Source organism: Fukomys damarensis, unplaced genomic scaffold, assembly GCF_012274545.1.
Source record: "Fukomys damarensis isolate Sample0158 unplaced genomic scaffold, DMR_v1.0_HiC HiC_scaffold_1, whole genome shotgun sequence".
Taxonomy (NCBI): Eukaryota; Metazoa; Chordata; class Mammalia; order Rodentia; family Bathyergidae; genus Fukomys; species Fukomys damarensis.
Genome location: NW_022900913.1, coordinates 34,157,741 through 34,181,455, shown reverse-complemented (window position 1 = coordinate 34,181,455; position 23,715 = coordinate 34,157,741). Strand labels below are relative to the sequence as shown.

The 23,715-nt window shown below is 36.6% G+C and overlaps 1 protein-coding gene across 1 annotated transcript in view; it reads right to left on the bottom strand.

Moving 5' to 3' along the window:
- Window positions 1–23,715, bottom strand: part of Nnt (nicotinamide nucleotide transhydrogenase) — a 112,434-nt gene that overhangs the window by 73,447 nt on the left and 15,272 nt on the right. Inside the window, exons 5-7 of the mRNA XM_010629907.3 lie at window positions 22,556–22,643; window positions 18,070–18,158; window positions 13,049–13,236 (exon numbers count right to left, since the gene is read on the bottom strand). Of these exons, the coding sequence (XP_010628209.1) occupies window positions 13,049–13,236; window positions 18,070–18,158; window positions 22,556–22,643 (365 nt within the window). The remainder of the gene's footprint in view (window positions 1–13,048; window positions 13,237–18,069; window positions 18,159–22,555; window positions 22,644–23,715) is intronic.

Below are 23,715 nucleotides of genomic sequence, written 5' to 3'. Positions count from 1 at the left end.
AGTATGTGCACCCATGTTTATAGCGGCACAGTTTGTAATAGCTAAATCTTGGAAACAACCTATTTGCCCATCCGTTGGAAACTGGATAAAGAAGTTGTGGTTTTTCTATAAAATGGAATATTACTCAGCCATAAAGAGCGAGAGAATAGATTCATTCATAGGAAAATGGATACATATTGAAGATATACTCCTAAGTGAAATAAATAAGTCCCACATGTGTAAATACCAAATAGTTTCCCTGGTGTGAATATTCTGCAACAATGCATAAGATTCTAATAAGATTACTGACATTTAGAAATGGGAGGAAAGGAGCTAAAGGTGTAGGGAAGGTGTGATACGTAGGGGAAGAACAAAAAGGGAAAAGAAAAAAATGTGAGAGAATGAAAAGATGAAAATAAAGTGTTTGTAGATGGGGAGGGGAGGAGGGGGTGAAGGGAGGGCAGAGGTAAGGGGAAAAAATGAGAATCAAGACTTGCCATGTAAAGGTACATGATCCCAACAATGAATGTAACTGTACTGTATCCCTAAATGTACCAATAAACTCAATTAAAAAAAAAAAAAGATGCAATTTTCCTCAAGACAACACCCAAAAAGTCCTGGTATTGAGAATGTCTCACCAGTTTTCAAAATTCCCTGGAAAAAATCCTTTCCTTTAACCTCCCCATAGTGTCTAGCAAAGGCATCTTGAATATTTAACTAAACCCTAGTCAACACTGAAAATTTAAGGATGCAAGCCACATACAAGAAGGCCTCTTCCCATAATACAGGGCATTGTGGTAGTACTGTGGTAGCACTTTCCAGATAGTCCTGTAATCACCGTACCCATCCTCTTGTCCTAAGCCTCTCCTCTATTGGCCTGACTCTTACTCAATGCAGCTTTTCTTGCCACCTTATTTGCCTAAAACTATCCTTCTGTATTGAGATCCACCCCACATGACATCTGACTACACCAATTTTGAGGCCACCAAATCTCACAAATTGTATTTGGCATCTAACTAATTTCTCCTGCCCTAGAATTCCATATGCCTTCTTTCTTCTGAGACATCTACAGCTAAAGACAAGTCTCTATACGATAATGTTGCCACTGGCCAACACCATTTAGGTTCCCTAGAAATCATGAAATATACAATCTGTTTATCTTCTCTTACTCATTTAATGGGCACAAAATAATCATTCACTAGCTGATACAACCTTAGAAAACAAAAATATACATTTGCACCTCAGAGTTGATTTAAGCATTCTGCCCATACTGTTGCTCTGAAATTCAATCACTTTTGAAACAATAGCATTTTTTTTCATATTACCTAATTATTTAATATACAGATTGCATAGAATATTAGAATAGTTTAAAAATCCATTTAAGTCACAGGAATATTTAAAGGCATAGAATTTTTATGAAAAAGCATATAACAAAATAGTACATATGTTTAAAATATCTTTCTCCATGAGTGTTTCATATATACATACATAAAATACTCCCTAATTATAGACTTTGTAGTAAATTGTGTCATGCAGCATTAAAAATATTAGATATATTTGAGTGATTAGACTAATTTATTTTCTTCTCTGTACTTTTCCTTATCTCTGCAATGTTCTAATTTTAAAATAAAGAAATCTTAGTAAGGACTCCAGGGAATACAATGATGAATGTAACAGTACAGCTGCCTGAAAGCACTTACATGTGGATCAATTTTTTTTAATTCTGGAAAGTGCAGAAATAAAAATTTAAAACAGAAGGGGAAAGAACAGAGCCAAAAGAGAAGCAGGGTAGTAAATAAAAGTTCCAAAATGAGCAAATCCTCAAAAGAATAGGTCAACAGAGAGAAAGGCTGAGAAAGCAATTTCAAAATACTATCTTATTCTGATAGCCTGCTATGATAATACTGAATGCATGATAAATGTTACATCACAAAATAGAAAGAATAAAAACTATAAGACCATTAGTTGGGTACTGGAGGCAGGGGAGTGTGTGTCAAACTTAATACCAAACTTTAAACTCTAGTTTGAACAGAACTGATTCCAAGAGAATCAATCCATATAGGAAAAGAAAACAAAAGAGAACAGAATTTGATGAATATCTCTGTAGTCTCTGGGTAAAAGAATACTTCCTAAATTTAAAGTAAAGGAAAAATCAATAGATTTAAATTTGAAAAATGTGTGTATTATAATTCTCCAAATGCAGCTGTGCAATTGGGACAGTCTAGCAAAGAGCACAATGAAACACTTAGAAAGGGAGAGAGATATAATCAAAGATGGAGGCAGGAAGATGTATCCAGATTTTTTATAATGTATAACATAGAAGAAAATATATCCATTTTACTGCAAAATCATTCAAATATAGTGAGACAGTCTGGTGAAGGTCCTAGAAATAAGGATAAAAGACAAAATGAGTATATCAGGTATTTTAAGAAACAACTGAAAAAGAAAGCAGAAGCGTTAAACAAAGAACACAAGTAAGAGGGTTTTTTGTTTTTTGTTTTTTGTTTTTGAAGGCACAATCAGGCCTTTCCGTTTTGAAGTTCATTTCTGTTAATTTTATCGTTTATCTGAAAAAGATAGGATACACAAAAAGGCCGAGAGTGCTACTTTTCCTAATACCACTTCTCAAGAAAAAAAAGTCACAATCATAGAAAAAATTTAACAAATGTATTTCCTGGCACAATACAAACTGGGTGAAAGATTTGATATGTTGTCCAGCTGCACGAAATATTTCTTGCTTCTTTGTGGGTCACAGACATTAAGCTTTCCTGGTAAAGTTCCCATTTCCCATCTAGAAGTTATTCCCATACTTTTGCCAAGACAACGGTAGGACATGGAACACTCACAGTCATCACTCAAATATTCATTCATTCACTCACTGACTCAGCTAATAATTATTTAGTGCCTGTCATGTATAGGATAAATCAAGAAAGAAACTTTTTAAATTATTTTTTGGTCATGGATTTAGAGCTTTATATCCTAGCAGAAAGAGGCTGCATCCAAAGGTTACTGAATAGTTTTACTACTGAAAGAGCTGGTATTTAAAGCACTCATCTCAAATATTTAATTGTAGTTTCCCAATTGGTTATCAATTATTGGAAGAGATTACCTAGAATCTCTGGGTGCACCATGAACTGACTGTAGACTATCAATGTCTCATGTAAGTATACTGTTTTTTTATTATGAATATATGACTGTAAATTCATTTTTAAATGTTACTGAATTTGTAGTATCACAATATTATATATATTCTCAATAAATGTATGTTGATATAATTTTAAAGTATTAAAATTAGAAGCTGCAAGAAAAAAATATTAATTTCTAAAAGTAACTTCAAATATTTACTGTATGCAGTAAAAGAACATATGATTGGCTTGTCTACAACTCTAAATTCAAAAGGAGTGATGTAGCTTAAACTAATACCAAGATTTATTGAAATTTTTTGCGATATACCTCTGTAAATAAATCAGACCTACCATGATTATATGAAATCAATAAATTCTCAGATTCTATTTCATTGGGAAAAGAATCGAGCCCTGTAGACAATTTTAATCACACCAAAAAGAGAAAAGAAAAAAAAAATAAACAAATTAAGACAAAACCACTAAAAATATTAAGAACAAAAAGACACCAGAATGAAATCGGTTCACCACTAAATTTTATAATGATTCCAAAGAGCATTTAGTATTATTTACGGGAATTATTCAAAGACATGTAATCATGAGGAAATTCCTAACTTCCTGGCCTGTAAAGCATCAAATTAGAGGCTCAAGGAAAACTTTCTGCTTTAATATAAACACGATACATTTGACTACATACTAGTAAACAGATTAGTAATATAAATTATAGAATATATTTACCCAAACCAAAAGGTTTCTCATAAACAAATGGTAGGAAGACAGGAATAATTTTTAACTTAATATAGTAGTATCTACTGACTAAATATAAAATTGAGTAGGTAAAGAAAAACATCCTGCACTTTGGTACTCACATAGTATGAAATTTCATTAAAATATCACAATTGTGCACTAAGCATCATTAGTATCTACCTATCATCAGTTCTCTCTGTCACTACACTGATTTCCATTTTCTCCATATAGTCCTTGAGGTCCAGAAGAGACGACCACAGAAACCACTCTTGCAGTTTATCTGGCTGGCCTGAAGGTAACCTCACTCTCTTTATCAGTAGGCCTGAGATCCAGGTATCAGCTGAGGAGCATCATACTGCCCTGCCTACACGGATTGGTGCAGAAATGGTTTCATAATACTAAGGATAGTAAAAAGAAGGGAAAACTTGCTAAGAGCCTCCAAACAGCAAGTGCCTTGCCTTAAAGAAGGAGTCATCAGACGTAACCTGTCTCATCCTCTAGATGTTGTGTTAACAAACTGAAGGTCTAAAGTTGCTGCCACCTCCTATATGCCACTAAGGATGAAGCCAAGACAAAGAGAGGGGCAGAGCTGTGAGAGCCCAAAACAGCACATCCAGAGTCCCTGACCCACACACACTGCTCCACTGGTAAAATCAGACTTTTTTCTGTTAACATAACCCAAGAAATCTTTCTTAAGGTAGATTAAGTTAGAATTCCTGTTTCTGGCAGCCAAAGGCATCCAGATACACACCAAAAGCTTTTTTGGAATTTCAAAATCACAGATGAAGTTAAGCACTGGGTAGCAAGCTTTTTAAAATGTTACAGATGAAGATGAAAGTTATATATATATATACACACACACACACACACACACACACACACACACACACACATGTGAAGAAAGAGATTACTGCCTATATGATAATCAGGTTATATAAAGAAACTGCTGAAGATCTCATCCACTGATCCATTATCTATTAAGTCTGATTTAACCAGCTTCACAGTGAACCAAAGTTCACATGCATTCTTTCTACCTTTATTATATATCACAAAACTGGCTACCAAGAGTTATGTTCAAGAATATGGAGAGATTTCAACCCTTGCATGTGCATTCTACCCTTGGAACTAAAGGGAAATTTTCTCTGCATAATTTAATTATTTGTATAAGGAACCAAACAGGAAGTTAGGTTGGCTAATAGTTAGCTTTTACAAATTGAATGCCTTGAGATAATTCTAAATGTAATACTGTACTTGAAAAATATGATTTAGTCAACAGCATATTTTAGAGATTGGAACAACCTCTAAAGATGTATTTAAAGAAGAAACTTAACAAGCTTTTATCTCATAAATAATGTTACAAAATTTTTAAAGGTTACATTAACAATTTTTCACTCATAACTACAAAATTCTATATAGGTAAAAAGCAAAATCACTCAAGACTTTACTGTAATTTCATAAAATATAAACATTCTTCATTAAGGAAAACAATATTCTTTCTGTTCCCCTCACAGAGGTAATGCACAGGTGTACAGTAGCTACCAAAATCCCTTAAAAGTCAAAGCAATGAATATTTGTTACACATTCTGATTTTGTTGTTTTAATATAAAGTAACTAAAAGACTTTAAAAATAGAAATAGTATTATTTTCCTTTCCATCTCATTCAACTTAGGTTAGAATAAGGTTAACTGTCAAAAGAGTTTTGAAAAAAAGACATCTTCAGAAAATTCAGATAAAAAGTAAGACATGTTCAACTCTATACTGGATTTTTTTTCCTCTATCTGTTCCTCAAAATATCTCTGCAAAGTAAACATTTTTAGCTCTCTTTCAGAGATGAGAATTCTGATGTTCAGAAAGACAAGTCAACTATTAAGCAATGGAATCAGAATTTGAATCTACTTGATCTGACTGACTCTAAATCCAAGAATTTTCCTCTGATTTCCAATAATCAGATTAAATGTAAATAGATAAAATTACAAACTAGGGAACAAAAACGAGGCTCTTAGCTGCTCACAAAAAAAAATCCACACTTATTTAGGTTGAATTGTCTATTTCCAAAATTCAAATCTTGAAGCCCTAACCTCCAGTGCTTCCAAATATAACTAAACAGGTGAACTGAGTTAAACTGAGGCCATTAGGGCCCACTCTAATGCAATCTGACTGGTGTCCATAAAGAAGAGGAAATCAGATATGGAAAGGAACTCTGGGGATGCAAGCACACAGAGGAAAGATCACATGTGGACACACTGAGAAAGTGGCCATCTGTAAGCAAAGGAGAAAATTTCAAAAGAAACCCTGTAAGCAAAAGAGAAAATTTCAAAAGAAATCAAACCTGCCAACAGCTTGATCATAAATTTCTTGGCTCAAAACGATGAGAAAATAACAGTTGTTCAGCAACCATGCCTGTGGTATTTCCTTATTGCAATTTTAAAAATGAATGTAATAGTCTCTTATTCCTGGACACACAGCTAGGTAACTACCCCTAGCTTTGGCCACCTGATTAAGTCTTAGTATATGAAGTGTGAGGCAAGAGTGATGGATACCACTGCAGCCTTACACACACACACTCAATTGGAGACAGTGTACAAAGTGACCTTCAAAGCCTCACTATATTGATTCCAACACTTAAAATCTGAATCCCCAGACAACTGTGGGAAGTAGAGATGCCCACCAACTGTGAACCTACCCACACTTAGCTGAGCAAGAAATATATTTCTGTAATGTCTGAGCCATTAAATAATTTTGAGTTTATCTGTTATAACAAAGATCGTGGATTTTGAGCTAAACTTCCCTAACTAATATTTAGACACAAGAAAGTACAGTGAACCCTCAAGTTATAACCAGTCTGACATACAAACAACTTAGGTTATGACCAGAACTTTAGTTTTAACTTATGAACAAAGTCTTGAATTACAACCTGAACGCCAGCAACTTGTACTTCCAGATGGTCTCAGATAGATTTAACCCTTAAAGAGTTCTGGAAGGAACATTACAAACATCCTTTCCTGTGTAGGGTTAATTGAGAAATCTTAAGCCAATGTCTCTCTAAGAACACTGAGAATGGTCTCAGAGATTTAACCCTTAAAGAGTTCTGGAAGGAACATTACAAACATCCTTTCCTGTGTAGGGTTAATTGAGAAATCTTAAGCCAATGTCTCTCTAAGAACACTGAGATCTATCTGCCTGTATACAGGAGAGAGACTTTAATGGCTACATAGAGGAGCCTGAAGCTTCAATTGACCAACCTGAGTTAAAGCCAGTCCTTGCAAATGAGGTGAACTCATAAGTCAAGGGTCCACTGCATAGGGAAATAGAAGGAAGGAGATCAGAAAAGCATATGGTGGAGAGCACTAGTAAGTTAGCAGTAATGACCAGTAGTACTTCACCATAGGCAGACTCCTCTTCCCAATCCTTCTCAACTCAGGGACTACCTAAGAGGAGAACATAATGCTTCTCAATCTTGCAACATTTTGGAGAAATAACAGAACGAACCAGAATATAATTGTGCGCCATAAATTTTCCTAACACATTTATTAAATTTGGCCCAGTTATTCGCTATGTTCAAATCACACCCTAAGACATCAAGATTTCCAAATGGCAATGGGAAACTCCCACAACTCTGGCATCCCCCTATTGATGACAAGTTTCCCTGTCTGTGTTGAAAGCTACTGAGAGGTGTGTAGACAGCCTGTGGTTACCAACTCTTGATGTTGCAATATAAAAGCATTTTTCTCTGTCCTTCAAAATTCTCAAAACAAATGAAACTTCGTATTACCAAATTTCATAAAATACATTTAAGGTGAAGATACTTATAAGTCATAAAATATATGTAGATGAATCAGATAGTAAGTAATAATAATAATTCAAAAAGTGGGAATCACAGACTTGGAGTCTATAGTTTTGAACCCTAAGATCATAATGGATACTATATAAAAGTCTTTAAAAAATCTAAAAAATAAAACCTTACCTTTGGAAAAAAAACTATGGGTAGTAATCAAAACATTAATAATTTTGCAGCATTATATAAATGAACATTAATTTATTATCATATCAGATATTCTCTTGTCTAAAAGTAAAAGTTTGCAAATTAATGTAGAAAGTTATTCTTCTGAACTATAATTCTATTAGACACGAAAGATGATTATAACACCAGGAATGGTGGTGCATTTCTATAGTCCCAGGAATTGGGAGGCCGAGGCAGGAAGACTGCTGTGAGTTCAAGGCCAGCCTGGGCTAAACAGTATGTTCAAGGTCAGCCTGAACTACAATAGCAAGACCTGTCTAAAAAAAACAGAAGAAAAAGAAAAATGAATTCAGAAATAGGTAGAATCAGATGGAGAACCGATGTTGATTTTTCAAGAGGCTGCAAAACCTCCTGATTTGACCTCATACATGGAAGAACCTTGAATATCAGAGGAAAACATCTTTCACATTCTCCACAATCATGGAAATTTATCAACAGTTCCTTCTGAAACCCTAACTGGAATAGAGAAAAACAAAAAGCACTACTATTTTAATCTAGATTGTATGTAAAAAGAGGTCCAAGTATACATGGAGTAAGTTATTTATATAATCAAGTAGTGAGTATCTTCTTTCCTAACAAGATACATTTTAATTCCTGAAGAGATCTTTCATTACTCCCCAATTCAATCTCCCAAGAATACTAGCTACCCACCTCAAATTGCAGACTGGAAATGTGTCTTAGTTTTGAATAATTTAGGAAAGCTAACTTTCCACTCTTAAATTAGCCTCTGCAATATTCCTATTCAAAAGTGAACCAGTAGTGTTATTTCCGTCTTTCTTAGCAGCACTGCAGAGATACAAAGGACCAACCAAGAGCTAAGGAAGGTACCCAAAACATGAGTTCCACATGTTTGGCCACTACTGTGCACAAAACACTATGCCAAAGCACTTCTGGCCATGGGAGAAATAAATCTAACTCTCTGCTGTGTTCCCAGGGTAACAGAACAGCTGAGGAATACGAGGCTGAGCACTGCCATAAGATGAAGGAAAGATAAGGTGCTATGAATAAAGCAGTACAAGTGTAAAGCAAGGTCTCAAAGGGCAAAAATGGCATTCCAGGGAAGGAGAAATATGTGTGAAGGTGTGAAAGTATCTTGGACAAGGGCCAGGGAATCTGCCATCTGACACATCAAGCGCAAGGACCTGAGTTCAATCCCCGGTACCAAAAAGAAAAAAAAGAAAGGAAGTATCTTGGATACCGGGCGTGGGGAAGACTGAAAAGCTAAATTAAGACAAGTAGTAAATGCCTTACCACAGAATGCAACCTTTATGTCACAGGAAGTGGGGTTTGGGTGCTATAACCCAATCCTGATATAGCAAGAGGTTTTCATGTAAGGTTGCTGGTTACCCAAGATACTAAACTAAAACCTAAGGCAGTGCAGTAGCTATGAGTAATTAAATTAATAAGGGCAAGAATTAAGGTGGGGAAAGGGAAAGCAATGTGACCAGATAACTGTCATGGTTTTTTAATTAGGTAGTCGTTAGCAAAGATTTTCTGCAGAAAATGTGGTTTTTGTCCAGGAGTGGTGGCGCATGCCTGTAATTCCAGTACTCAGGAAGCTGAGGCAGGAGGATCACTGTGAGTTCAAGACCAGCCTGGGCTACATAGTGAGTTCCAGGTCATTCTCAACTACACAGTGAGACCCTAACTCAAAAAGCCAAAAAAAATCAAAAAACCAAAAAAAAGAAAGAAAATGTGGTTTTTGCCAGGATAAATCTAGCATCATGTGATTTCTCTTATATAAGAAACCCAAAGTATAAATAAAAAGCAGATCAAAGATAGATAATAGAAGGGAAGGAGATAAATCTTTCTGAAAGTGGAAAGGGATCAAAAGTTAAGAAAGGAAGGGAGAGGAAGGGGATAAAAAAAAGAATGAAGATGTGTTAAATTCATGTACCAACTCCACGAGGAGTATAAACACTGTGAATTGCAAACATGTGCCAAAAAAGAAGAAAAACAAGAGACAGATGAGAGAGGAAGGAAAGGGGTTGAAAAAAAAATAATTAAGGGGCCAGGGAGTTAGCTCAGTGGTGCCACCATCTGCCTCGCAAGGGCAAGGACCAAAGTTCAATCCCCAGAACCAAAAAAATAAATAAATAAATAAAATTAAAAATAATAAAACCTGTTTTAAAAAAAGAAAAAAGGAATTAAGATATATCATGTACATGTACCGACTCCCCACAAGGAATGTAAACATTATGTTTACGTAGTGTTACTACAAACATTATGTTTACATTGTTTACTACAAACATGTACTCATAAATAAAACAAAAAATCTAGCATGTGCTCCAGAGTGCTCTTAATTTTTAATTATTCAATACTAGGACAAATATCCAGTCTATTTTAATTCTCAATGGAATTTAGGTGAAAATTTCTCTCAAGACAGTGTCAATGAAAATTCACCACAATTCCTCCTCACTCCATCCCAGGACTCCTCACCCCAGTTTACCTAATAGATTTTTAATCTGATTCAGCCTCTTCCTGATTAAATATTTCTGCCTCTCTGCCAGGGTTCCAGACCATACCGATGCTAAAAAAATCTCTTGTGGCTCAAAAGTCTTAGCAGAAAAGATTCTGAACACAGCCTGAACATTACCAGAAAGCAGGGCTGACTCACGTTTTCATGGTAGCCCCAAAAGCGAATGAGCCTTTGGGGTAGGAAGCTTGGGAGCTTTGTCTTTCTGCACAGCAACATAAAATGAGACCCTAGTTTGCCCTGTCCTGAAGTGACTTTCATTAATTGTAATTGTCACCTCTAATTCATCACCCAGCCCAGGATGGGGGCTAGATATCAAGCAGCATAAAAATTTTCTAACTGCACAAATTCTATACGGAAACTGTACGTACAAGGTCATTGTCTTTTCAAGCCCACCGACTGATATTTATTTGGGAAGAATGAAAGCTTGGCTACTCCACAAAATTGCTGCTTGCTTATGTCCCTCCTTGAACATTTTATCCATGCTAAGTCTTTGGCCCAGTCTTCCATGGATCCTGGACATGGTACCTCAGCTTAGAGAATTTCTGACAGTTGACTTAGTCTTCTTTGAACTTGCTCAAGAAAAACTTCAGAACAATATCTAAGAGTCTCTCAGGATGCAGTCACAACATCAGTTGATACATACAAAGGTTTAGGACATAAAACAGTAAAGGCAAAATGCCAAGGACACTGCTTTCCAAGAGACATTTGTACTTTTATATACTTTCTGCCTTTTTTTAAAATGCCCATGCTTTCAGCTTTCAGTCCCCCATGAATATGAAAGATCTTTTAAAAAACCACATTTTTCTTAAAATATTATGACTTTCACTTTCACTTTTTTTTGGCTTTCAGTGGAAGTAAGAGAAAAATCCTTTTTAGCCAGCTTTTTTAGAACAAGCTCATAAGCATAAATGAAGGACTATGCAAGTTTAATGTGAAGATCACAGCTTCAGAAAACATGAAAGGTTTAGTGAAACACATTAACAAAAATTATCTAGCTAGACTTTAAAACTATCATACAATTTGACCTTTTACTAAAATACACCGACTATACACACATAAAAAATAAGATATAAAAGTCTGCATGTTTATATAAGACATCTTGAGTTCTATCATTTATTACTAGCTCTACAATCAATAATAAATCTGTATACTGTGTCCAAATTATCTCCAGCTCTTTATTAAGAGTATGAGCTGACTGAAGCTAGCTTCCTGGTCTTATCTTTTACTCCCTGAGAAAATCTTTTAGCACCCTCTACTGGCCACTACTTACTTCTCATCAACTCAAAAGAGAGCAATTGCCTCTCAGTGGTGGCTACAGCTCAGGTCTCCCCATCCCTTCATCAAAGCCACCCATATAAAGGGAGAAACAGGAACCATTGCCGCAAAAGGAAAGGAAGAATCCTGAATACTGTCCTTCCACTGCTTGAGTATGACTTCTGTCCTGGCTGACAGATTTCACATACTCTATCTTGGGTCTGAAGTTCCTGACCTGCATTTACCTCTAGTAGCCAACCACAGGCCTCTTCTCTACATTCACAGATGCTTCCATGGGCTGAGTCCCATACCACCGTCCCACCTGACTGCTTCATCTAGCCACCTCTGGGGTACAGAGGCATCTGGAGGGACCAGCTCCTCTATCACCTGGATTAACCAAGGGCAGAAAGAATTGGAGAGCACATATTCCCACAGGGCTCACAGATCTGATGCCAATTAATTCACTGTCCTTGGGTTTATATTAGTCAGATTTTTTAGTAAGGGAGGGCACCAGAAAAGAATTTTTCCTCTTCCATGGTCTCATGACAAAGCAACTTCTAATTCTTCACAGTTAGAAGTGAGACTTCCTTAGTAAGATAAAATACAACAACTGTAAAACCTTTATCTCATTATCTCACACACTGTCTTTTATAAAGGAAAAAACACTAAAATCCACATGGTATTCATTATTAAAAATCAGAAAGAAAGGAAAGGGTAAGAGATAAGGAAATAAAAGGTAAGAGTCTCTTCACTCCAAAATCTTGCCAGATCAAACTATCATTTACTAATTAATAAATGTTTAGTTTTACATCATGCATTGAAGGCAAAATATTCTTTAAGACACTGTAATTCCTACTATCAAAGAACACATGATTTGTTACTATTCCATAAGAAATAATTAGAAAGGAACAAACTGTCAAATTCTTTAGGAAAAATATACACTGGAAATTCCATACATACATATATATAAACACATAACCCCCAACACTGGTGTATGGAAAAATGATGACTAAATATTAGTAATGATCATTGCCAGTAGAACTTCTGATCTGTACTTTTTCTTTGTTCATATTTTTCAGTATTGTTTGAATTTCTACAATGAGAATACAGTACCTTAACAAAAAGATAGAGAAAAAAGTTAACAGCTTATCAAGGATTTAAACAGAAAAAAAAAAAAAAAAACCTGCTTCCGAATATAACAATGTACATAGAGAATGATCATGACCAGTTATATAAAAAACACACTGGAAAAAAACATACAGAATCATTAATGACTGTTAGTCTCTAGGGACAGCACTGATTTGTACCATGTGCTTTCTTGCCTTCTCATACTTTAATAACAAAAAACGGATCTTCATTTTTAAAAATTTCAATATTAAACGTTTTTTCACCTTTTTTAACATTCCTTGGTAAAAGTGCTGTAAAGATATCACCTCAGCATCATACCTGGAATAAGTGCTGTGCTGATGAGGATGTCTACTTCCTTGCATTGTTGGGCAAAGAGCTTCATTTCGGCTTCAATGAACTCTTTGGACATCTCTTTTGCATACCCTCCTTGTCCCTCACCAGATTCCTTCAAGTCCACCTCCAAGGGCTCAGCACCAAGAGACTTGAACTGTTCCAAAGCTGCAGCTCTAGGGTGATTAATGAAGAGGCATCTAGTTATTTTGAACCCGTAGTACATGAATATAAATGTTCATTTATATATATGTTTTCAAGAAAAGCAAACTGTATATAGTCAAAAGTCAAGAGTTTCTTTTGATGCCTCTGGTTAAACTGTTTCAATTTTTGTTTCCTTACAAGTACATAATACTTTAATGAAATATTTTTTCTAGAAAAATTATAGAGAATTCTACCCTCTCCTTTAGTTAAGTTACAAAAAGAATTTCACTATTGCCAATCCCAGGAATCAATTACATTCTTTGTGGTTCCAATATATTAATAATAATATAGTATCTGACATACACTAAGATTCGGTATTATTCATATCACTCAAGTTGAGGTTTGCATTTGTAAATGTTCTGAGTTTGTTCTTATTAGGGTCAGGTGTTCTCAGTGGGCCCTTTTCCCATATAAGTGAATATTTTACTTAAAATAATCATCTGGGGATGTAGTTTAGTGATAAAGCATTTGCCCAGCATGCACAAGGCCCTGTGTTCCATCGAAAAAGAGAGAGAGAGAGAGAAATTTTAATTATTTTTCCTCCATCCCTCCTCATTAAACTGTTTTTATAAAAAGTAACCTATAAATTGAGTAAATGCTAAAATGTGAAAAACCAATATAAGGTAGGTAAAAGAAATTCAGTTTAAATAAATGTTAACCAACCACTGTATCCTGATTAGAAAATCAAAGCGAACAAAGATTTCATCTCTGTGGTGAAATCCATTCCATAGCAATAAATTCCAAAACTCCCTAAAGACAACAAACTCAAGGTACTTGCTCCCACCACCCTTCTCAAAGCCACTGAATTATGATCTCTCCAACGTCAAGGCCAAAAGCAGAAACTACATCTTTAGCAAGAGCAGCAGATCATTCTTGGGGTGGGGGGGGCAGTACTGGGGATTTTAACTGAGGAACTTGCACTTGCAAGGCAGGCACAGCACCAGTGAGCTGAATCCCTGGCCCAACGGATCTTTTTTTTTTTTTTTTTTGTACCAGGAATGGAACTCGGGTCCTTGCGCTTGCAAGGCAGGCAGCTGAACCACTAAGCTAAATTCCCGGCCCTAGCAGATCATTCTTGTCATCAGTGAAGGTGGGGAAACTGGTCGGAGCCAATAAATCCCTAACAACCATCATGTCCTGGTTTTCTCTCTCTCTTTCTGGCTTCAACAAGACTTCTGGTAGCTCCGACTGCCCCAGTAGGAATTAGCTTCAGGAGGAAGTCAAAGCTGAGGATAGCAAAGAAATAACAGAAACAACGTAGTGCCTCCCTACCCACTCCCCGCACACATACACAAACCCAGGGTCTGAGCCCTGAGCCACACACCCCCTTTTTTTTTTTTGGAAACAGGTCTCACTAACTTGGCCAGGCTGGGCTTAAATTTGCAGTCCTTCTGCCTCAGCTTACCATACTGCTGGGATTGAAGACATTCTTCACTCTGAAAAGTTACATTTGTCCCAACTTTGAATCTTTCTAAAACACTCAATATTTAAAAGTGGAAACAGAGGATTGTAGCTCAGTGGTAGAGCATGTGATTAGCATGTAGGAAGTCCCAGATTCAATCCTCAGCAGCAAAAGATTAGGATTGACAGTGATAGTATTCCTCTATTGCCCTCATTGATAATAAATAACTACATGTTTTGGACTCAAAAAAGTACTGGATCAGCTAAATGAGAACAGCACTTAATAAAATCAAGAACCTACTGTTTTCAGCAATGAAGAACTTTTTTGAAAACTCCTCTTAAAGACAATCTAAGAAAATGTTTATATATCTGCTTTAGAGAAATACAAAATTAATATAAATTAATATAATTAATATAATTTAGAGTCCTAGGGACTCTAAAATTATAAAAGATATTCAACTCCCTTTAAATTCAAAATCAGCATTGTTGAAACAATAATGCAATAATAATATATTTGTTGTTGCACTTGGTGAAAGTATTTGGAGACTGTGGCCCAGTCAATTCTATTTCCTTCTGTCCATTCAATGAAGGGCAGTCCATTCACTAAGATGTTTCCTGTGCTACTCTGTTTCTTTATACTGAAAACAGCTTTTTTCATGTCCTGAATAGTGTTTAGAAGCATTCTGAAGTACTAGTAAAACAACATATCAGAAACTCAGCAAAGAGATAACTAGTGCTAGTCCCACTGAATGCTAGTCCCTTGCCAATTTACCCAAAGATAGAACTACAAGTTGTTAGTTCGTAATGCTTTTGCTAATTTTTTGCTGCACTGAGGCTGTGCTCATCCATTTTTTTCCTCTACACATTTTTCACTATGATTTACTTTTACAAAATAGAAACATAGAATGAAGAGTTTACAAAGCAGTTTCAGTGAGATATTAGAATTTATGAATCCTAAAGAAAATGTATTAGGCCCCATTTAAAACATGTCACTTTCAGCTTAATGTCCATTACAATTTGGATCTGAAATGTCATGAGCCCCAAAGGCTCATGTGTTTGGAAGGCTTGATCACTGTCACAGCTTGTGTTTAGATGTCCCCTCAAAGCCTCATTCAGTCATAGGTGGGGCTTTTTCAGAGGTAGCTGGATCGAGAGTGTGTGACACTGGAATTGACTCATGGTGCAATACTAGGATCAAAGGCATTAGGATTAAAGATGTAAACGCTACCCATCCTAAGTAACCTATATAAGATATAAAGAATAAAAAATGCTGTGGTCTTCCTTTGTTGCATTGCTACCTTCTGCCCACCATGAACTGTTTCTCCTCTGCAATGCCACCTTGACTTGGAGCCAACCAATTATAGACTAAAATCTCAACAAACTGACGAAAATTAACCTTTCCTCTCTTACATTGTAGGTGTCCGGTGTTTTGTCTCAGCAATGAGAAAAGTAACTAAGACAAAACTTGGTACCAGAGAAAAGGGGTCATTGCTTTGACTGTACCTGACCATGTGGTTTAGGAGCCTTTGCAGCTGGCTATGGGAAGGAGAAGAGTTAGGAAAGGTTTAGAGATGTCAACTGAAAAAGTAGAGCTGTTAACGCCTTAGTCTATACTAAAGGGAGATTCTGGTTAGAGCTCAGAAAACCAGAAAACTAGTAAAGACCAGGCTTAGGAGGTTTCTGCTGGTTAGAAGGACTGCATTGGCTGTCTGACTCCAGATGATGTGTGTTATGTCTCCACAGAAAATGTGTGTGCATTTTGCTTTGGATCCAGAAACTTTGCTTGAGACTGAGATTAAGGACGGCACACTAATTAATTAATCTGGCAGAAAAAATTTCAAGGCAGTCTAATGTTGAGGTGGTGGCATGGTTACTGTTGGGGGCTTTTAGCTAGATTTATGTTAAGAATCAAGACCAAAGAGCCCAGCAGAATGATTTAAAATGTTTTGAATCTGGCCAGAAAGAAAGGTCCAGCCTGCAAAGATGGAACAGAGGAGATACTGGTCGCTGAAAAGACTAGTACAAAAAAGCCTAGTATTTCAAAAAACAAAAGAAAAGGTGGCCTGAGGACATCATAAGTACCAACAGTATTCCAGCCTCAGAGTTGCAAAAGTAAAAGACTTTGCTTTGAGAAGAGAGCCCCAGAGCACCATGTTCTAGAATGGTAGCAGCCCAAAGAAGTTGTTCCTCGAGATTTGGTTCATAGGCACAACCCCTACCGCCAAGAGAAAAGGAAGCTCCACCTGGCAGTGGACTTAGGCATCATCCACGTGGCACTGATTTTAGGTGCAAGCACAATGCAAAAATTGTGGGGTCAGGAAGTCCTCTACCCAGATTTCAAAAGAAAGTATGGGTGGCCAAGCAAGTGCAGTCTCTGAAAGGGCAACGTGTGAAGCTGTGAGTGAGAAGTCAAAGATGAAGTGGAAACCCCAGAAGTTTGGAGAAGCCATCTGGGGAAAACTGCAAGGAGAGAGCAGCACTGGCCCCAGAAAAAAAACATGGGAGCTACAACCACTGGCAGTGCCATAAGGGCAGAGCCACCCAAGCCCTTTGGAGTTCACTACTTGCCAGATTATGGGCATGCTTGAAGTGGAACTGTGGGATTTAAAGTTTGCCCTGCTGGATTTTGCTCTTGCATTAGTTTTGTTCCTTGCTATTCCCATTTGTAACTTTTGGAATAGAAATGTCTATCTTGTGCCACTGAATGTTGGAAGTGTTTAACTTTCTTTTCATTTGTACAGGGGCTTGTAGCCAAGAGTTTGCCTTAAATCTCAGAGAAGATCTGGACTTGGGACTTTTCAGCAGTGATGAAAGTGTTAGGACTTTGGCAACTCTTGGAGATGGACTAAATGCCTTTTGCATAAAGGGACATGCATGAGTCTTTAGGAGGCCAGGGACAGAGTGTTATAGCTTGTGTTTAGATGTCCCCCCAAAGCCTTATGTGGTCATAGGTGGAGCTTTTTCAGAGGGGGCTGGATCTAGTGTGTGTGACACTGAGAATTGATTTATGGTGCAATGCTAGGATCGAGGGAACTAGGATTCATTTATTTAATGAGCTACTGGGAAGTCGTGGACACTTAGGAAGTGAGGCCTAGCTGGAGGAAGTCACTCGTTTAGTGTGTGCCCTTGAATACTAGATGATGCCTCTACCTCAAACTCTATCCTTCCTCTCTCTTTCTGTCTTTCTGTCTCCTTCCTAGCTGCCATTAGGTGAGCAGCTATGCCTTACAGTGCCTCTTCATCAGGCTGTTTCTGCTACGCCACAGGGCTAAAAACAATGAAGTCAGCTGACCATGGACTGAAACCGTAAATCAGGTTAAACCCTTTCCCCTTTAGGTCGATTTTCTCAGGTATTTTATCACAGTTATAGCTGACACAACATTAGTCTATAGTCAAGGGCTTACCTTGTATCAAATCCTCGAACAATTGCACCCATGGACTTTGCTGCACCTGCAGAAGCAAGCCCAGCAACACCACCACCAATTATCAGAATCTGAGAAAGAAGAAAAAAAAGTTCTGTTTTATTTAAAGTTCACTATGAACTGATTATAACAAATCAACAGCAACTACCAGTACCCGGTGCAGTTAGGATTCCATGAACAGTGTGGCTGATGATAGTGGTGATGACCAGCTCTCCACACATGGACTGAGTGGACAGACTATTCTATAGGTGAACCACCAGATTTTAAAGATTTATCAAAGGAATACCTGCTGGCAATGGACAACAACCTTCACAAAAAGAGCCTGACAGTCAGCATCTCAGTGTAAAATCTATTATACAAGCACAATCAGTTACACAGGTTACAGAGTAGCAGGTTCTTTCTCATTGTACAAAAGCTCTGACTACTAAAATTTCTAGATGACTTTCTAACTACCTCTCCACTCTCAAATTCTAAGGTTTTTCTGTGTTCATAAAATACCAAAACACATTTCATAGATAATTGAAACTTTGGAGAAACATCTACACCAACTCCTATTTGAACTCAAATGATTCTGAACAGAACCGCTGTTCAACCACATAATCCTGAAACATTTTGAATGAACTGTACCTGAAGTCTGAAGCAATGTATCTAATCTCCCTAAGCATGGAAGGATCAGAGTCAAGAGAATCAAAGAATTCCTCAAAAACCAGAATCTCCCCCACCTCCTCAGAAATAAGTGAGAATAATGTCTCTAGTCTGCCAGCCTTCCAGGAAACAGTTCAGCTCTACATCCCATATACAGTCAACTGAATACAACTCTTTGTTCCTGTAGAAAAAAATGCCACCCACAAGAACTACAAAGTTTATAAACTCCCACCCACAATCATGCCCACATCTCCTTCCGCCTTGCTAAGAAGTCTAGCTAGTCCATCTGCCCCAGTGACTCTTAGGCAGTGTCTCGGAGATCATGTCACTTGACCTTGATGATGGTAGTTTGTTCAGGGCAGAGGGAAAGTCCACAGAAAAGGAACAGAGACGGGTGGGGGCAGGCAGAGGGAACAAGCAGGCTCTGGACTCCCAACATACCAATCCTGTTCTAAACAAAAGTTATACCTCTGCCTTAAAAAAACATAATGGAGAGAAATAAAATATGTTAAAAATCTTTGGACTGGGCCAAGTTATCCTGACTCAAGAAACAAGAATGCATGATTACAATTAATAGGGATAAGTTTCAATAGATCGCTTGTACAGCAAGATAACTGTAATTAATGGCAACATATTGTATTCTTGAAAAACGTAAAGAAAGTGGATGCTTAGTGCTCTCATATGAAAATGACAACCATGGGAGGTAACACATGTGTTAATCAGCTGGATCCAACCACTTCACAGCCTATGTATATACTTCAAAAGATCATGCCATACATGATAAATTCAACCAGTATTATCTGTCACGATAAACCTTTTTTAATTAACAAAAAAGAAAGAGCAGAGATTTCAGAATATAAAAGGTAGAATTACACACAAAGCAATGCAATGCTATAATAAAAATTTATTCTCTGAGCATAGGGTGAAGAAAAAAAACAGAAACTAAGAGTCAGGAAGGTTGGGTGAAAATTATGACACTGTAACTAATTAGTTCTGAGAGACCTTGAGCAAATCACTTAGCATCTGCAATACAGCAGTGCAAATGCCTTCTAAAATGTTATTAAATGATGAAATCTAAGTAAAGCCCTTACTGCTCACTGGCACACGGTAGACATATATTCAAGAAGTCACAGAGGGAGAGAGAGGGCAAGAGAAAGGAGCTACCTATAGAAAGGTTCTTGATGTACGTAGGCTGATATAACCCAATCATGCTCCCAGCTTCCTCATCAGGAAAGGACACTATCTGTGCCCAATTCTTTGTGCCATAATGAAGAAGTCGCTTTGCATTATCTTTGCACATTTCCCACTTCCAGTCCACCAACAAGCCCTGCTGGTCTTGAGCCCTAGAGATTTCCCAGTCCCTCTGCTCAATATCTCTGTTGCCATCACATTCTGTTGCCAAATACAACGAGTTCCTAACAGGTCTTTCCTACTGTATGTCCTTCTGAGCAGCCAGAAGATTTTTTTTTAAATCTGGAATGGGGCATTTCCCTCACCTGAAAAAGAATGTTCATTGAATAACATGACCTATAAGAGAGGCCTCAGATAATCCAGACCTTCTTTCCCACATCATCTCAGATCACTCTCTACCTTGTTTACCACACTCCAAGGCCAGTGGTCCTCTCTCCTATCCTAGTACACACTAAGTTCTTTCTCATCTCAGAGCCTTTCTATGTGTTCTTTGCCTAGAATCCTAAGTCCCTGATTTCTTTCTTCTCATCCTTCAAATCTCAGCTCAAATGTCAAAGGAGCCTTCCCCAGCCCCTAATTTAAGTAGTTGACATGTTCTTATTACTATCATAATATCCAGCTCATTTCTTTTGTACCTAAAATCATCCCACATATTTATCTGGTTTCTTATTTGTGTCCTCACTGCAACCCCACTAGGAGGTAAGTTTGGTGTTGTAGGAATGTTGTTGTTTGTCAGGCATGTCCCCAGCTCCTAGAAAATTCTCTGGCATAGCACAAGCTTTTAACTGAGTGATTTTAGTTCATTCTAGACAAGTAAAAACACCTTCTATTTAAAAAAAAAAAAAAAGCCAAACTAAAAATCTATCTTGATGAGCCTAACTGGGGTCTTAATTCTTTAATTTCAAAATGCTATTTCTGACACAGAACCAAAATCTCTCAAACTGCAAATGAAATTCTAGTAAAGGTAGTCACTTAATACCCTTTAAAGTCTAAGACTCTCCTTCCTATAAGCCTATCTTTTATTTCACTTTTTAATCCCTTATATTTACACATGTCCTCTCAACTTTCACACATTTCTAGAAAGAGTCTATTTAAAACTGAGTACTGGATTTGTGCATCAAAGTATTGAGTGATTGTAAGCTTCTGGCCACCTTGAATGCCAGATTTTTGCTTATGATCCTAAAAAAAGAAGTTGAAATGTAATCATTGTATATATTACCTATGTTGTTTCCACATACTTCCTTACCAAGTGTGGGCCTCTGCTTGATGATTTTTTTCCACCTGGTCATTTTTTTCAAAGCAATAAATAACTAGACTTCTCTGCTTAATTAAGTAGTTGTTTGTTTTCTTTTCTTTTCTTTTTCATTTTTTAAATTTATTTTCATTAGTACATGTTTACAGTACATAATGATTACACTGATCATGGGAGATTTGTACATGTACAAAACACTTCTTAATTCTTTTCTTTTGTCCCTTTTCCCTCCCCTCTCTCCAACCCTTCTTCTCCTCCCCATTTACAAAAGCTCTATTTCCATTTCTTCCTTCAATTCTTTTTTTTTCTTTAAATCACTTTCCATTCCTTCCCTCCTCCCTCCCCCACTTTTTGTTTCCCTTCTCATTTAAAAAAGTTCTTCCTACTTCTTAATATCTATGCTGTTTATTTATACTTTGGGTTTCTCAGTAAGAGAATGCAATATTTAAACTTTTGTATCTGATTTATTTCATTTAAGATTGTGGTCTCATTTACATGAGAACTCTGGGTTTATTTAAGGAAGTACTTAAGAGCAGAAAAGCACAAGATAACCTAAACCCTGCTGGCAACACTGAAAATCCTGTCCTTGGGTGAGGGTATAGTTCATTGGTAAAGAGTGTGCTCAGCACGTGTAAGTGCCAAGAATCCAAGTTCAATCCCTTGCACCTAAAACAAAAACAAGTCTAAAGTCCTTCTCCCTATATCTAGCCTTGGGGTTCATATTGTAATGTAGCATTCTTAGTATTGAAAGACCACACTAAAATCTCCTATTCTTTTGCCTACCTATCCCTACCTCTCATCATTAATTCCTTTGGTCTCAATCTGTATTAAAGAATCAGCAACCTTCCCCTCTGCTAAATACCGTCTATACCATCTCTGATTTTCTGTCCTTTTGACCAAAAATCGACAGAGGGACAAAATCAAATAAGTCTTTTCTATGAACTAAAATGTTGCAATAATTGTGAAACAATCTTGAATCTTTTTAAAAATTAGCAGTAAACACACCATATAGACCAAATTATCCAAAATTCCTTTGAGAATCCAAGTCAGTAACAGGAAAGAAGACCAGAACATCCATAAAAGTCAAAGATTACTTTTTTCAAGCAATCTTTTTTTTTTTTTTTTTTTTTTTGGTACCAGAGATTGAACTCAGGACCTTGCACTTTTAAGGCAGGCACAGAACCACTAAGCTAAATCCCCAGCCCTTTTGAAGCAATCTTAAATGATCAGTTTTGAGGTTCCTTCATAAATTTTGCACATGTCTCAAAAGTCATCAATCAGTGTGAAGTTAACACAAAAAACTTATAAATAATTATTTTAAAATAATACATATTTTTGCTTTTAACTAATTCATATGATGAAGACAAAAGTTGTACCTACCTTAGCTGGAGGAACTTTCCCAGCAGCTGTAATCTGACCAGTAAAAAATCGTCCAAAGTGATTTGCTGCTAGGACAACAGCCTTATAACTTAAAAAATAAATAAACATAATTATATAAAATGAAGCTCTTAAGTATATATATTTTATCATAAATTAGCAATTCAGCTTTGTCGAAGAATAACAGCTAACGTGTATACAGTACTTGCCATGTAAATAACATGAGTGTTGTATATATACTGACTCCTTCAACCTTCACAATAAGCCTATGGATAGGCAAAATTATTACCCTTATGTTACAGGTTAGCAAACTGAGACACAGACAGATGAAGAGACTGGTCATTCATCTAGTTAACAGCAGAACCTGAAGTCTAACCCAAGTAGGCTGTCTGTGGGTGATGCTACCCAGCCTCTTCATAACAAATACCGCAGATCAGGTGAGATTTTAAAAAAACAAGAAAGAAAAAAAAGACAAGAAAATACTAACAAATACTTTTGGAAGCTGCTGAAAGCACGCCTCCTTTCAACTTTCCCTTTCCAAATTTTCTTTGGCAACTACATATTAGGAAAAACTTGTAAGTTAAAGAGAACTAGATTAGCTGTATGTTTCTATGTAAGAAGATTCTGACCTCGAAGAAAAAAAGAACACTACCCTCGATCTGAAATCATGACTGAAAGCATAGATTTTGGGACAAACTGACTCCAGTTCACATCCAGGTCCCACAAATTTTGTCTTTGCAACCTCAGGCAAATTTCTTTAATTTTTGGTTTCCTCACCTATAAAGTGGAGACAAGATGAGCATCTATCTCTGAGAGTTACTCTGAGGACTAAATAACATGATACAGGTGCAGTACTTAGTATTACAACTATCATGTAGTGTCCTATAAATGCCCAATAAATATTAAGTATTTGGGCTAAAGAAACAAGCTATGCAATGAAAAGTAATAATGTGCTACATATTTTTCTTGGTGGGATAATTTTTATATACTACACTGATCTCATTTTGGTATCATTTTATACTTACAAGGTACTTTTGTACATTGTCTCATGGTAATACACACTTAATATTATAATCCAGCTATTCAGTGTTAAGACCCACCTGGCAAAAGAATGTCTCCTTGATCACTTTTTTTTTTTTTTTTTTTTTTTTTTTTTTTTTTTT